General features: G+C 34.5%; 2 protein-coding genes across 2 annotated transcripts; one reads left to right on the top strand and one right to left on the bottom strand.

Moving 5' to 3' along the window:
* Nucleotides 1-274: 274 nt before the first annotated feature.
* Nucleotides 275-7856, top strand: LOC131934659 (uncharacterized). Its single transcript, XM_059290738.1, has 3 exons — nucleotides 275-445; nucleotides 1667-1870; nucleotides 7206-7856. Exons 1-3 carry the CDS (start codon nucleotides 415-417, stop codon nucleotides 7835-7837), a joined length of 867 nt encoding a protein of 288 aa, XP_059146721.1. The 5' UTR covers nucleotides 275-414; the 3' UTR covers nucleotides 7838-7856.
* Nucleotides 7857-9760: 1904 nt separating this feature from the next.
* LOC131934641 (replication factor C subunit 5) lies at nucleotides 9761-14691 on the bottom strand. The gene is made up of 10 exons (XM_059290714.1): nucleotides 14536-14691; nucleotides 12836-12900; nucleotides 12368-12504; nucleotides 11782-11861; nucleotides 11617-11690; nucleotides 11336-11495; nucleotides 10740-10951; nucleotides 10548-10625; nucleotides 10117-10171; nucleotides 9761-9914 (listed from the first exon to the last, which is right to left on the bottom strand). The coding sequence occupies exons 1-10, from the start codon at nucleotides 14571-14573 to the stop codon at nucleotides 9815-9817; spliced, it is 999 nt and encodes a 332-aa protein (XP_059146697.1). The 5' UTR covers nucleotides 14574-14691; the 3' UTR covers nucleotides 9761-9814.
* Between the last annotated feature and the right edge of the window lie 85 nt (nucleotides 14692-14776).

Here is a 14776-nt window from a genome sequence, read left to right as displayed (position 1 = left end):
ATGTGTCTATCAAATGCTTGGTTCTCAAAAACTTGTATAAAACTATTTTGTTTAAATATGTGATACATGGCGTCCTATTAGGTGTGATACGTCTAAATGACAAAATATTTTTTTTCCGCTTGTAGGTCTACAAAATAAATTAAAAACAAAAAGCTACAAAAATTAAAAATAGTATACAGATCTACGTTATTGAATTTTAAAAAACCCCGCTTGATTGATTTGTAAACTAAGCTTTTAAAATAATAACAACATTTCTTAACCTTTAAATTTTAATAGCTGGTGCTTCTTCGCCTGGTCATATGATGATCAAGAATAGATTCTAGTCTAGCTACTAGCTAGGCCTATTAAGTGATTACTATTCGGTGAATCAATACTCGACTTTTAACTAACCGATCATGGTTTTATCATCTACGAATGTCATTACTATGTCTCGTCAAGGATGTTGGTAAGTAAAACAAAATGTATTTAGACTAAGTTATTTTTATGACACCTGTTGTGAAAATTGAAAACAAATCATAAGTTAGTTAAGTTAGTTATAATAGTTAATAGCTATATTTAGTATTAAGTAGACAGTCAAAAGTTGGGAATACAGTAAATTATTATCATTGTAAAAAGTTATAATTATTTATTATTTAACATAGTATAGATCTCGATCAAGTTGTTACTGTACTTTGTAAAGAATAACGTTACTCTGGGTTAAAACACTCTATCCAAAGGACTTTTTCTTAACCTCAAGTGGATCCAGCCATTGATAATTTTATGATAATTTATGGAAGAATAATTTTGATGGACCTAAAATAGTCACTTATCTCCATTTTTAAAAATTCATATAAGTTATCCTGTAACATGACACAATGGGTAAGACATTGTTAATTTTTTTTAAAATACAGTTTTTGTGCATTTTAAATGGACACAACATTTAATTGAACATAACTAAGAAGGATGTGCATTTTAAATGGACACAACATTTAATTGAACATAACTAAGAAGGATGTGCATTTTAAATGGACACAACATTTAATTGAACATCCTTCTTAGTTATTTAAAAGGGTCATAACCTTATGGTATTGGGGAGGATAAAATAACCCCACCCCATGAACCCCAAAACAACAACTGTCTTATATAGTTACATCTATTAGCCGTTATGAGGATGGTGTGGCTTAGGTAAAGCTAACTTGAAAGCCTCAAGTCTGGATCTCTGGCTTGAATCTGTAGGATATCTTGAGTCCACCTAGCTCTGATAGGTACTTAACTAATGTTAAGGAAACAAACTATCTTGTTCCCCTAATAGGAAATGTGGCTGACCACACTATTCGTTTGTATTTGTCATACAAGGGAATATTGTGGTAACTAAAAAGATTAACTCTACTTCATCTGCCCCATGTTTATTTGGTGCAAACAGGAAAAGATGATGATTGGTGATGTTGCATTCCTGCTTTAGTTACAATATCTAATAAACTTTTTTTAAATATATATATATATATATATATATATATATATATATATATATATATATATATATATATATATATAATATATAAGTATACTAAAAAAAAGTTAATGACACCTTCGGGAGTAATTGTTTAAGTTTAAAAATACGTTTTAAATTCTCAAAACACACTTAACATGATTCATATTGTTATTTATTTTTATTTTCAACCAAAAGGTAATTTCATGGATCAATGTGAGGAAAAAGTCAACTCGAAAAATAAATCAACCATGACTGAAACTAAACAAAAAAAATCAAAGAAGAAGAAAAAGAGTAAAAAGCATTCTGGGAAATCGGAAAGACTTGACTTTTTCAAAACTGCTAGTGATGAAGATCAAGGCAAACTTGAGGTTAAAGGTCTTGGAGCAGTTGAACCAACAGGTAAGATGAAAAATTTTAGCATTCAAAGAGATTTTTACAGCCACGTAGAACACTCACAGACTTATAATAACTTATATTACACATGTTTATGTTTTAGCAGTGAAAAAATAAATAAACACAAGGGGGGAGGGGACATATTAGAGGTGAAGTAAAACAAAATCACTGCTGCCCCAAACAGGGTATTCGCCACTCATTTACACACACTTAGTAATATCCAACTAGTTGCATATGTACCAAAATGTCCAATTTGTTTTGTAAGAGGTAATTAAAAAATGACACCACATTTCTGTGGAAAGGAAAGATTTATTCTTAATTAACAATATATTATGGAGAGGAGGGGGAGCAATTTCCCTCAAGTCTGGCACTTGTTTTGCATCCTTTCAAAGAAAACAAGTTAATTAAAAAGTCTAGTGACATTTAAGCGCAATTTCCTTATGTTATCTAAAAATAGCTCTGTCGTAGCGTAAATCAAGAGCAGGGTTAGTAAAACCATTGGTTAGTTATTAAAACGTTTTTTATTAATTTGTTTTTCAGTATTTTACATGTTTTATTTACAATAGAGTTACATGACTAAAAACCATTGCGCGCCTAGCTACTGAACGTGATGACGCAGCCATTGAACGTGATGGCGCAGCTATTGAACATGATGACGCGTGTGGTGTGGTTGGAAAAAATGCCTACTAATTCGGTCCAAATTTTAATGAATTAAAAAAAAAATTGTGACTGAACGAAAGGATATTTTTGAAAACTTTCTTCGGCAATATTGTTCTAAATTATGGCAGGAATCGATTGGTACATGTTTCAAGTCGCTAAGTGGTCTGGTTGTCGAGATATGGGCCAAAAACTGCTTTTTTTCGAGCTTTTTTTGGCTTTTCCGGGAAATCCATGAAAGAAACCCGGAATTTTTATGGCCTATGTTCATCCTCGTAACTTGCTTAACATAATTGCTTTTGGAACTAGTCATCGATATTGCTTCGTTGAGGAGGAGATACGACTTAAAGCTGCGGACACACATCCATCCATCCATCCATACATCCAGAAATGATGGGTTAATAAACGCAATTCTCCAGAATGGAAATTGCGCTAAAAATGATGAAAACCTTAAAATTGGGTAGATTATGAGTACAGTTTAGAACTGTACGATGTCATTTAAGGATCCTGACTTTGACGATCAAGGTGGGGGGGGGGGGTTGAGGGGGGTAAAGCCTCACATCATTTATGGATGATACTCTAAAAATGAAAACTGTCCGGATAACTAACAAAAAACAAAACTAACAGCTGAGAGCATAACCAATGTCATTTTAATTCATTCCCATTGAAAGAGATCTCTATACCAATAAGTTTGGGTCTAAAAACATTTTAAGATGCTAATTATTACATTTCCTTTAAGGCACCCAACATATATATTGACCAGACGCTTGATCTGTTAGTATAGTGACGGGGTTTGATCTGTCAGTATAATCACATGGGGGGATCTGTCAGTGTAATCACATGGGGCTTGATCTGTCAGTATAATCACATGGGGCTTGATCTGTCAGTGTAGTGACATGGGCATGATCTATCAGTATAATCACAAGGGGCTTGATCTGTCACTATAATCACATGGGGCTTGATCTGTCAGTATAATCACATGGGGCTTGATCTGTCAGTATAATCACATGGGGCTTAATCTGTCAGTATAATCGCATGGGGCTTAATCTGTCAGTATAATCGCATGGGGCTTGATCTGTCAGTATAGTGAGATGGGGCTTGATCTGTCAGTATAATCACATGTGGCTTGATCTGTCAATATTGTGACATGAGGCTTGATCTGTCAGTATTGTGACATGAGGCTTGATCTGTCAGTGTAGTGACATGAGGCTTGATCTGTCAGTATAATCACATGGGGCTTGATCTGTCAGTATAATCACATGGGGCTTGATCTGTCAGTATAATCACATGGGGCTTGATATATCAGTATAATCACATGGGGCTTGATCTGTCAGTATAATCACATGGGGCTTGATCTGTCAGTATAGTGAGATGGGCTTGACTACTTCACAAAGCGGTGTAGTATCAACTACCACTCCCCACGATTCGGGTCTATTGCTTGTGTATAATGACAAAGTGTTTCATCGAGTTGCACGCACTGTCTTGTGATTAAATTAAAGACATTAAATTACAATTTATCCAATAGATAAGCTATTGATTTTTTTTTATATTGCAAAAAACCAACAATGAAATGAATTCTTTCGTTGTTGGTCTGACAAGCGAGATATGCGCGTGGGGGGTCTTATTCATGACGAACGTGGTTAGTAGAACTGGATTAAATAATCAAGATTCATGCTGCTTTTATTAATATTGGCTTGATATGAATCAGGAACGAAAACCGCATGTTAACTTGATTAATAAAAAAATCTGGATAAACCACCGGAGATTAGATTTCCCTCCCCTTGTATTTGTAAACGTGTTTTCTTTACTAAGTCTATCTATGTACAACCACAAGGACAGTAGTGTTGAACACGGTGATTAAAAAGGTAGGCACTGTCCCAACGAGACCAGGCGTATGGGGTAATCTGCGTAAATCTGCGTTGAGACGGTGCTGCAATAAATCGCCCCGAGAGGACGAAAATCAAACATTATTGATTGAGAGCGGTGCGTATCGAACATTAGCATAAAAGAAACATAAAGCCGTGAACAGAAATATAGAAGGGTTTCTGGTTTCTTTATACAGCATGCTGTGTTTCTTGATTCACCCTCAATGGGAGGATTCAGTGGAGGGGGGGGGGGACTGAAAATGTATACTGGGCAGTGGCGTATCCAGGTTTTCGTGGTAGGGGTAGCGGAGAGTGCGTTCGTGTTTGTGTATGTGCGGACTTTTTCAAATACATCAGTTCCGCGTGATTGTAAAAAAAAAAAACTTTATAAAATATTCGTTGACTACTGATTTCCCTTTTCAAATCAGTTTTGTGGGTTTAAAAAAAATTAGATCTATGTTTTGATTGTTTTAAATAAATGTGCACTATTTATTTAAGAATTATTTATCAGTGTGTCATTACCTAGAGTTCTAATACACGTATTAGGTCGCAGTGATGGTCTAAAATGTCAGGTGCATCTGCATCTTGACTCAAATATACGCTCTTGAAACTGTGTGCAAATTATTTTTCTCCCTTTTCTTTTTTCTTAAATATGCATACAATTTCTAGCACTGTCCACCTACAAATATAATTCTATCAAATTAGATCTGGCATAGCAGCAGGCTTTTAAAGTTATTTAAACGGTTACACAACGCCGTCACTGCTAAGCGATAATGCAGACAGCGTTGAAAGCTACGAAAGCACAATGAATTTTTTTTTTAAATAGAGCGAATCTATTAAGAGTTACGGAGTTTCACACAAAAGTAGATCACAACTGCCATAGTAAGATCGTCCTAGATCTCATGACTTGCAAGTGACGTGTTTTCTGCCGCTGGAAAGGAAATACCAAGTAGAGCCAAAAACAGTCATGTTACGTCATCATAATACTGACACTGATATTAAAAACCCAATGACTGTAGAGAATAGACCTACCATAGAACAAACGACGACGCGAGCTCGAGGCTGAAACATCAAGCAAAGGTTACTCTTGTAATCAGTGGGTCAGAATGACCTAGGTGAGCGGAGATCTGTGCTTGATGTTACATCATCATAAATTTTGTGCCCAAGACTCATGGGCCGCCACAGAAAGCTCTTTCCACTTTAGCCGGTATTTGGCAATTTTCCCCCAAGATAGTCCTGCCTTTGTCAGTTGACGAAGAACCATATACACCGAAAAATGTATAGACCAACATAGGATGAAAGGGATTGAAAATAATAAACAACCATGCTGTTTGCTTTATGCAAAGACCCCATTTATTGACTGAGCACCCTCCCCCTCCCCAGAAAACTGATGTTTAGTTCATCTGGGAGATATTTCAAATCATAAAGGGGCGTATGACCAAAACCTCAAAGGAAAGCAGACCTTGGCTCAGATGGATAAAAGTAGAGAAAGACATACGACATCATCGAGTCTAGAAGCATAGTTATATTCTATTCATCATCATCATTTCCCGTTCGTGCCCAAGACACATGTGGCAGATTAAGTATAGTTCATCTGCTTCAGAGACCTCGGCACATGACGGTCAGCACTATGCCTAACCGCCTTTACTTACCCTAACGTGAGTTAGATACCCATCAGAGCTGGGTGGACCCAGGGACGTTCCACTGACTCTCGGGTTAGCAGTCTAGCTCTCTACCACTAGGCCACGCCGTCCCCTTATATTCTATTGCAGATCTACGAACGATTTTGGGGACCATGGCTTTATCTTGGTTAAAACTATAATTAAATTCATTGCTTAGTACGAGTGTAAGTCCTGTAGGCTATACCCCAAGTGTGTAGCCGAGTTGTGTTACTGTCAGACCTTGAAGCGTGTAGCCACGTCATGTTCATGACCCACATTGATGCGCGTAGACCATCGCCTTGGTCACAGTGTTTGATTGGGTTATCACTTAGAAGAGCCACACACCACCACACAGGAGGCTAGAAAAACAAACTTCATGAAAACACATCGCCTAGCGAATATTAGATAAACATTGACATAGGCCATACAGTCACGCACTGAAAGTAGAATTAGTCTGGCTATTGGACGAGTTACGTGCTGTAAAGGAAGTTGGGGGGGGGGGGGGGGGGGGGGGGAGAAGAGGGTCAGTGTTTCTTCCAGACTTTTTTCTCCGGGGGAGCACTTAATATTTCCGGGGGGGGGGGGGGCGGACAACATTTTCCGGGGGGGGGGGGGCGGACACTGGTAAAAGTATATTTTCTATATAAATTCCTGGAAGTAACTCTAGAGGGGGGGGGGGGGGGTAATGTGACATAAGGTCTATATATATTTCTTAAAATTTGGAGTAATTTTTTTTGGAGGTGGAGTTTAGGGGTGAACATGCTACCCAGATCATTTCACTTTGTCATGTCACCCCCCCCCCCCCCAAACCTAATTGCACTGCTCTGTCAAGTAGCTTCCAATACTTCCATGGTAATTACCCCCTCTCGATATTGATAATGTCTAAGAAATGCAAAATAGATTATAAAATAGTAATTTGATCAGTGGGTGGGCTGTGATTGGGAGGGAATAAATAAATATCCAATGAGAGGGGTGTGACGCTATTTTAGGGAAGTTTGGCTTTTTGTGTGGAGAGTGGGGAATCTGCCAACATTGTGTCTGAACAACACTCTATTCTGTAAATTATGGCTAATCGATACTACGAGAAATAATTTGACTATGGTTTTATTTCCTTAGCCTTAAGCTTTAAATAAAAAAATGTAATGTTTTATTTTTCAGACATCAATGATCAGCTGGGACTATCGGGAAAAATAAAACTACCCATGATCCCTGGCACATTGACCAGACCAAATGACCCATCAGAAACGCAGTCGTCTTCCACTCTTGTATCTAAAGCCAAAGAAACCTCACCTACGCACCTCGGCCAAAATGACGCCAGAACACTTTCCAACAAAATGAGCCAAATCAGCATCAAACAAAAAACTAAACCCACTGCTCGCAGTAAAGCCAACGGAAGTAGACAGATAAACGACGCTAAAGACCTGCCAAAATCATTGGATGCGATACTCGAAAAAAATCGTAGTATCGCTTTAGCTCATATCAATATCAATAACAAATCGAACGAAAGTCTTCGGTGGGAAAATATTTTAGAGGATTCAGAGGAGGAAAGAGAAAGGATGAGGCTTTATAAATTAAACAGACGGAAACGCTACCTAGCTGCCGCTGTTGCAAAAGGTCTAGGCTGGGCCGTGAATGACCCACTTAGCTCTTCCTTTCAACCGCCATCAGAAGATTTTGGATTTGAAAATAGAAAGCAGATGCAAAACCCCTACACAGATTTTAGCCCTATGAAAACATTACGATCGTCACAAGTCCATGGGCTAGTAGCGACCTCTATGGTGGAATGCTGATCCAGCCAACGGAATATAATAGGTCAGGGGTCGGCAACCTGCGGCTCGCGAGCCGCATGCGGCTCTTTTGATGTCAAGATGCGGCTCTCCAGCTCCTTGCACAAATACTAATAAGCTTAATAAAAAAATAAAATACTTGTAATAAAAAAATGTTAGTGGCTCTTTTAAACCAGGGAGATTTTGAAAATTGTAACTTTTGGCTCTTCCGCTTCGAAAGGTTGCCGACCCCTGTAATAGGTCTATATAGATATAGTATCTAACTGATTTCAGTGATAAAATACCAAAGTTTACTGCAGCAATACATGGGGGGGGGGGGGGGGGGGGGAAAGAAGAGGTCAACAGAGCCCATCATAGATTCAAAATGGCCTCTCTCATGTTATATTAAGCTATTGGAAACAGTGCACTCAATACTAAGCCTACTTGGAATTTTTTAAAATACCCCCTGACGTCACACTTCTTTTTTTTTGTGACGATTTTTACCTCTCCTCCGTCACACTAAGGCCAGATCTCACCTGTTTAATCATTTTTTTAAAATTATCGATTTCTTTCTAAATATTGGCTAAGCTCGGTCTACATAACATATTTATATGAATCAATTTATGTGATAATTAAAAACAGTTTTCAAAAATGCAAATTAACGGCTACATTCAAAATCACAAGTATGCATCTTCATCTGGATAATAAATTAATATCTGCATTATAATTGTTTGTTACATTGACGTTTCCTCTTGAAGAGTGTTAACTTTTGTTGTTTTCTAGCAACAAAGTAACATACAATCTACTAAACAACTTATCTTTATGACTTTAAGTAATACGATCATTCTGTTAGACCGTCTTGTGTGACAATGTTATAAATTCTCTTAATACTTGTAGCTAAAATATAACAGAGTTACTTTCAGGCAAACCCATAGAAAAAATATATAATTCATAAAGAAAATATAGCCTCTAAACTTGTCTTAAAACGAAATGTCTGATCGTAACATATGCTGTAACGTAGGCAAGGAATGTAAGCGTAGTAGTGGGGCAAAATTCACAATATAAATCTAGTAGGGGAGGGGGTGACACTAAACAAAAAAATTGTTGGGTGAGGGGGTGACACCACTTCACTAAACATTTATTATTTAAATTAGCACCAATCCAAATCTAGATAATATTTCGGTTGGATAAGCACAAGAAATTGAAACTAATCTATTTAAAATTGCATTGAATCTGATAATCATTTGTAGTATTTTAATCTGCCGTTGAACTGTTGTTCACAGCTGTGGTATTGTATGAGCCAGACATTGTTGTCTTTCAGAGATTTTACACCTGGAATTACTTACCAACATTTTTTTTTGTAATCTTTCATTGAAATTTTAACAATGTATTCTCAAATAATGATTTGTCTGTGATATGATTGTAACAAATTATTTTTGTATTTAAAAAATTATTAAAAAGAGTGGTTAATTAAAACAATGAATCCTGTTTCTGACTAAAGAGATGATTGTGTGTGCAGTTGCACCTGTGATAGGAATTTGCCATACAGGATAATGACTTGCTTCGTGTATCGCATAACTACCTCTGGTTATTTTTATTTTAAAGAAGAAAATCATGATAAAAGCGCAACTTCCATAGTCTTGTATCACACAGAAAAAAACCCACTGCACTGACAAGATGTAATACACAAACATGGTATACAAGCTGCCTTTAAAAAAAAAAATGTGATAAATTTCAAACAAAATTATCTTGTCTCCAAGTAATGAGATCAATGTTGATGATGACTAGCTAATTCCTTTAATCACACCATTCCTAATTATTAAAATATATATTTCTAGGTAATGGATCTAACCACAATGGATGCCCTTTCTCACTATTGTTTAAAATACTAGCAGTAGAAATTAGACAATTCTCATTTAATAAATTGTACAAAAACAAAATGACTCAATATTCATGCATATTTTATTATTTACATTACAATAAATCAATAATCAAAGATATTTATTTGGCTTCTTTAGCCAAAAGATCTCTGGCTATTTGAAATGTGGCAATCAATGAACTCAGCTGAATTTTTTCACTTGTACCAACAGCCAGGCGGTATCTAAAATGGATAAATAACAAAATCTAAGTTATAAAAAACAAATACAATAATTAAAGTTAAAGTAGGAGAAACTTTTATAAAAATCTGGCATATGTACATTTTAGAAACAAATTTAAAATTGAGGTTGTGGCACAAAAATATTAATATAATACACATTTTGAATGCAAGTATCATCAAATGTAACCAAAAACATGATACATACTCAACATCTGCCATCTTCTCCAATAGTTGCATGCGAATGTGAAGTGGTAGGTCAACTATAAAGAAATAAATAAGCTTGACAGTTCTTGTGTAAGAAAGTTAAATATGTATTGTACATAGAAATATAGAACTATTAACCATTATTTTATATGAAACAATCATCAGAAACTATTAAATAATAGATGAACTGAGTATCGGTAGATAGTGTGTACATTTACTAGGCCACAAAAAAAATATGATCAGATTATTTCTAAAACTAACAAAACACTAAGTTATTTATTCTTCTGCAATAAATGCACCATCATAATCATAAAACCATTTAAAATCAAGAGTTAAATAATTCCTGCCAAGGTAAAAAAACTGAAGGAGAGAGACGAATACCATATTTAAAAAATAAATAAATAAATACTAAAAAAGGTAAAGCAGACTTACTTCTGTGTACGTAACTGTGAACTTCAGTCAATATATCACTTAATGCCAACCCTTTCTGGGTTTTCAAATTCATTATATCTTACAAAAAAGTTAAGGCTAAAAAAAGTGTCACTGTAGAGATAAACAAAACACCAGCAAAACAAGAACTAAATAAAACTTTAAATAATGATATACATAAAAAAAAGAGGATACTCTTATAAGCCGTTGTGAAATTCTCATTGAGAACCCAGTTAACAATGTTCTCTATGTCCTTTCTCAAGGGGTGCCCAACACAGGTGTAAACATTGTCTTCTGTCACCTCATCAAATGCCATAGATGTGCTCTGGAGAATGTTTAAGACTTTACGCATGTCCCCATTGGCCAGTGTAACCAGAGCTTTGACTCCACTCTCATTGCACTTCACACTGGAAAAAACAAAAATAAATAAATCTGAAATATTGTTTCATTGGTTATATTCATTCATAATATTCATGGTTTTCAAAAATCCAGGTCAACTTTTACAGTTTGATTGCCAATACATTTGTGTGAACACTACTCCATATCACAAAAAAAAAAAGAAAACCACTGACTAATGCGTGTTCATATAATCAAATAATGGTGTCAGCAGCTAAATCAAGTATTTTGAAATGAATGTTTTAAGCATGTATTTGTAATTCCAAGATATCAAAATACATCAGATTTTTAATATTATTTAAGCTGATTTTGTATGTCCATACAATATGAAAAAAAAAACCCCACATGACAATAGAGCCCAACATGTAGTAGTTATATGAACTATAAAAACCCACCTTTCCTGGGCAATAACATACTCCAGACGAGGAATGATTTGATCTTGTTTCAGTGGACCAAATCTGAAGCGTGTACATCTTGATTGCAATGCAGGTATAATTTTGGATAGATAATTGCAAATGATGCAAAACCTAGTGTTTTCTGTGAACTTCTCTATCACTGATTAGTTAAGGAAGAGTAAAACAGAATTATTATAACAAATTATTTTCTATAGAATTTAGAAATTCAAATTTTTAAAAAATAGTTTGCATTTAAGGATAAAAATTCAAATTCTTGTTACCTCTCCTCAGTGCATTTTGCGCATCTTTTGTCATAGCATCTGCCTCATCAAGAATAACTAACTTAAATCCTTTTCTGGGAAACAGAAAAATATTTAACAATAACTGCAATGTTTTCTTTTAAAGTTGCTGTATTATATAGGGACAACTAAAAAAAACCTACTCACTTGAATATAGTCCTTGTGCTGGCAAAGCTCAAGATCTGGCCTCGAACAATTCCAATACCTCGGTCGTCAGAAGCGTTAAGCTAAGATAAAAAAATACTTTATACCTTGGTCATCAGAAGCATTTAGCTAAGATAAAAAAAAATACTTTACTTTTTACTCAGAAGCATTTAGCTAGGATAGACAAAGTATTTTCCAACAAACTAAACATTTGGCATGGATCAAGTGTTCAAGTTCAATAACTTACAATACCCTTAAAATTTACAATAATATTTAAGTTAACAGATCATCTTACAATACCTAAAAAATTAATGGACTGATTACCAATAATAAAGGTAAAACAAAATTCAAAATTTACAATCTTCAAGACTTTCCAGACACAATAAAAAGGTTTTATGCTTGTTCCCCCAACAATATACAGATGTTAATAGAATGGATGGTGCTATCTTAAATACCAATCTAATACAGTAATTTGCATGTCAAAATCATGATGTGAGAGTATGGTAATAATAGACAGCATTGTTTAATTTAAAGTTTATGTACACAAAAATTAAGTCAAGCAAATCATATTTTGATGCTCATCCCTCACCTCTAAAACCATGGAATTAAATTCTTTAGGAGAGTATATTTTCTTGGCCACAGCCAGGATTGTACTGGTTTTGCCTGTCCCTGGTGGGCCATAAAACAGAAGATGTGGAAGTCTGTCATCATCTACAAACTTACCAACTGTGGAATATACATAATAGATTAGTACATTTTAAAAACTATATTATATTATATTAAAGTATGTTACTATTAATAACTTAAAATTATGTAGTATCTTGGTGGATATCAATAGACGATAGTCTACAACTGACTCACATTTGCTCTCAATGATATTATGAGGCATTTTCTTTTCTTTAACACTGCGCAGGCCTACTATATATCTTCTAGCCCCACAACTGACATTGCTAATATTTTTCCTAACTAGGCCTACATTTTATCCCACAAGCACAGGATGTGTAGTGAAATGTATGTAAAAAAATGAACAACATACAGTTAAAAGATGAACACTTACTTGTATTGATTATGTCTTTATGAGAAATTAAATCATCCAATTGCTTGGGCCGATATTTCTCTACCCTAGAATAAAAGTACTTAGATTTAGATCGAGTGGTAAGTTACAGATAAATGAAAACAAACATAACTTTTAAAGACAATTATTCTATCTATCTAATCAAATGCATTATAACTCAGTGTAGGGTAAGCACATTTCTTTAGATAGTATATACTAGATCTACAATAATTTTTTTATAGTACTACTAGAATTCTACTAGCACGAGATCTAGATACTGCTAGTACTTCATCTAGATTCTAGTACTTTAGTTATTCTATTGTAGTTAGTCTCATAAAAATTCAATTTTCTTCAAATTATAAAAAGAATAGCATATAATTGTAGAGCTTTAAAAATGCAATCCAACAGTACCAATTTTATTAATTTAGCATAATCGGTTGATTAAATATAATTTTTTTAGTGTCGCAAATAAAATATATAGAAACGCGACCAAAAACGCAGGTAAAAAGTCAAATTCACTTGTTTTAAAGCTAGTAAGCAAGAAAAGACATGATTCTTTCTTACTATTGAAATCAGTTTGCTTATACCTACATTTTTTTACACCAAGGTGAAAGTAAATAGTTTATATAAATTTATAAAATGCCATTTATATAATTTATTGTATGTTTTGTGATGAATTTTCAATTGGAAAATACCGCATTTGGAAGCAGAAAGGTAAATTCTACAGAACAGATTTTGTTTGGAATGTTATAGATTATAGATCTAGGCCTATATCAAAATGTTTGTTTAATAAAATTCAATTAGAGTCCACCCATTTCTGATGGGTACCTGATAGACATTGGGGAAATTAAAGGTAAAAAGTAAAGGCGGCTGTGAATATCGCTGACCACACGGACAATCACTTCATATGCCGAGGTTAAGAAACATGAACTCTACTTCATCTGCCAAATAGATTGCTTTGTCTACAGAGGAATCTTAATTATTGTTTACAGGGGCCTAATAAAATTGAGTTATGTTTGTAAAAACATTAAGCCTAAGCTTTAAAAACTTATTTTGGTCAATATCGGAAAAAATAAAAATCTTTTCGACTAAATGGGTTGAAAAAAGCTTTGAATTTGTTTCATTGTTTGTTATTATATCTTGTAGTATTTAGAATTGAAGCTTTCTTTCTTAATTACAAGTTGTATTAATTTCAAACCTTAACTATTGTCATAACTACTTTAAGTAGTAGGCCCTAAGTAGCAGATTTATGAATTAATTCATTATTGTATTTATTATTTTGTATTATTGTGATCTCAGGTTTAGATAATCATTAACATCATAACATGGGTACCAGGGTACTTTTATGATGAATGTTCTGGGTATTAGATTAGAGTAGGAGATCTTGATTGGTGGGAGTGAAAGTTAGTCATATGTTGAACGAATGAAGATGTGAGATAGTGACGTAGAGGGTATAAAGAACAATATTGTTGCTGTAGAATGTAAGCAAGGAGTTAGGGGCTAGGTATTCTATTGAAAAAGTATTAAAAAGTGAGTACGGGGGGGGGGGGGGGGTTAATGCTGTCAACTGTTACACTGTTTGTTGTGTTGACAGTTCAACTTGAATATGTATGTAGATTGATGTAAGCAATGTATTATTTCTAGATTTCTGATTTAGTCTTAGTTAGCATATCTAAAATTTCTCATTCTAAATATATACTTACCATGGAAGGTTGGGGGAAGGATTTTTATCCTTGCTCATTTTTGTCTAAAAATATCGTAGGTTGTTTATAAAGATTGTCCACGATTTTGATGTTGACACTTTTTCCCGGGAAATTTTTGAGAATTTACACCGAATAGTTTTTCATCCGAACCCGGAAATTATATTGCAAAAACAAGTCTTTTACTTTTAACAGTAATCAGAAAAATTGGCTTATAAAATACATTATTTAAATTACACAAATC

This window comes from Physella acuta, unplaced genomic scaffold (genome assembly GCF_028476545.2).
Source record: "Physella acuta isolate Inbredline_101_S28 unplaced genomic scaffold, ASM2847654v3 ptg000012l, whole genome shotgun sequence".
NCBI lineage: Eukaryota > Metazoa > Mollusca > Gastropoda > Physidae > Physella > Physella acuta.
Note: the sequence above shows the minus strand (reverse complement) of the source record. Positions and strands in the feature narration are given on the sequence as shown.

Bases quoted from the DNA above. Each gene is read 5' to 3' on its own strand.
- LOC131934659 (XM_059290738.1), top strand. From the start codon at position 415: ATGTCATTACTATGTCTCGTCAAGGATGTTG. The intron at 446-1,666 runs GTAAGTAAAACA...TTCAACCAAAAG, and splicing joins ATGTCTCGTCAAGGATGTTG to GTAATTTCATGGATCAATGT. The intron at 1,871-7,205 runs GTAAGATGAAAA...TTTATTTTTCAG, and splicing joins TGGAGCAGTTGAACCAACAG to ACATCAATGATCAGCTGGGA.
- LOC131934641 (XM_059290714.1), bottom strand. From the start codon at position 14,573: ATGAGCAAGGATAAAAATCCTTCCCCCAACCTTCCATG. The intron at 11,691-11,781 runs GTGAGTAGGTTT...TCTGTTTCCCAG, and splicing joins AGCACAAGGACTATATTCAA to AAAAGGATTTAAGTTAGTTA. The intron at 10,626-10,739 runs GTATCCTCTTTT...CTTTTTTGTAAG, and splicing joins TTTCACAACGGCTTATAAGA to ATATAATGAATTTGAAAACC.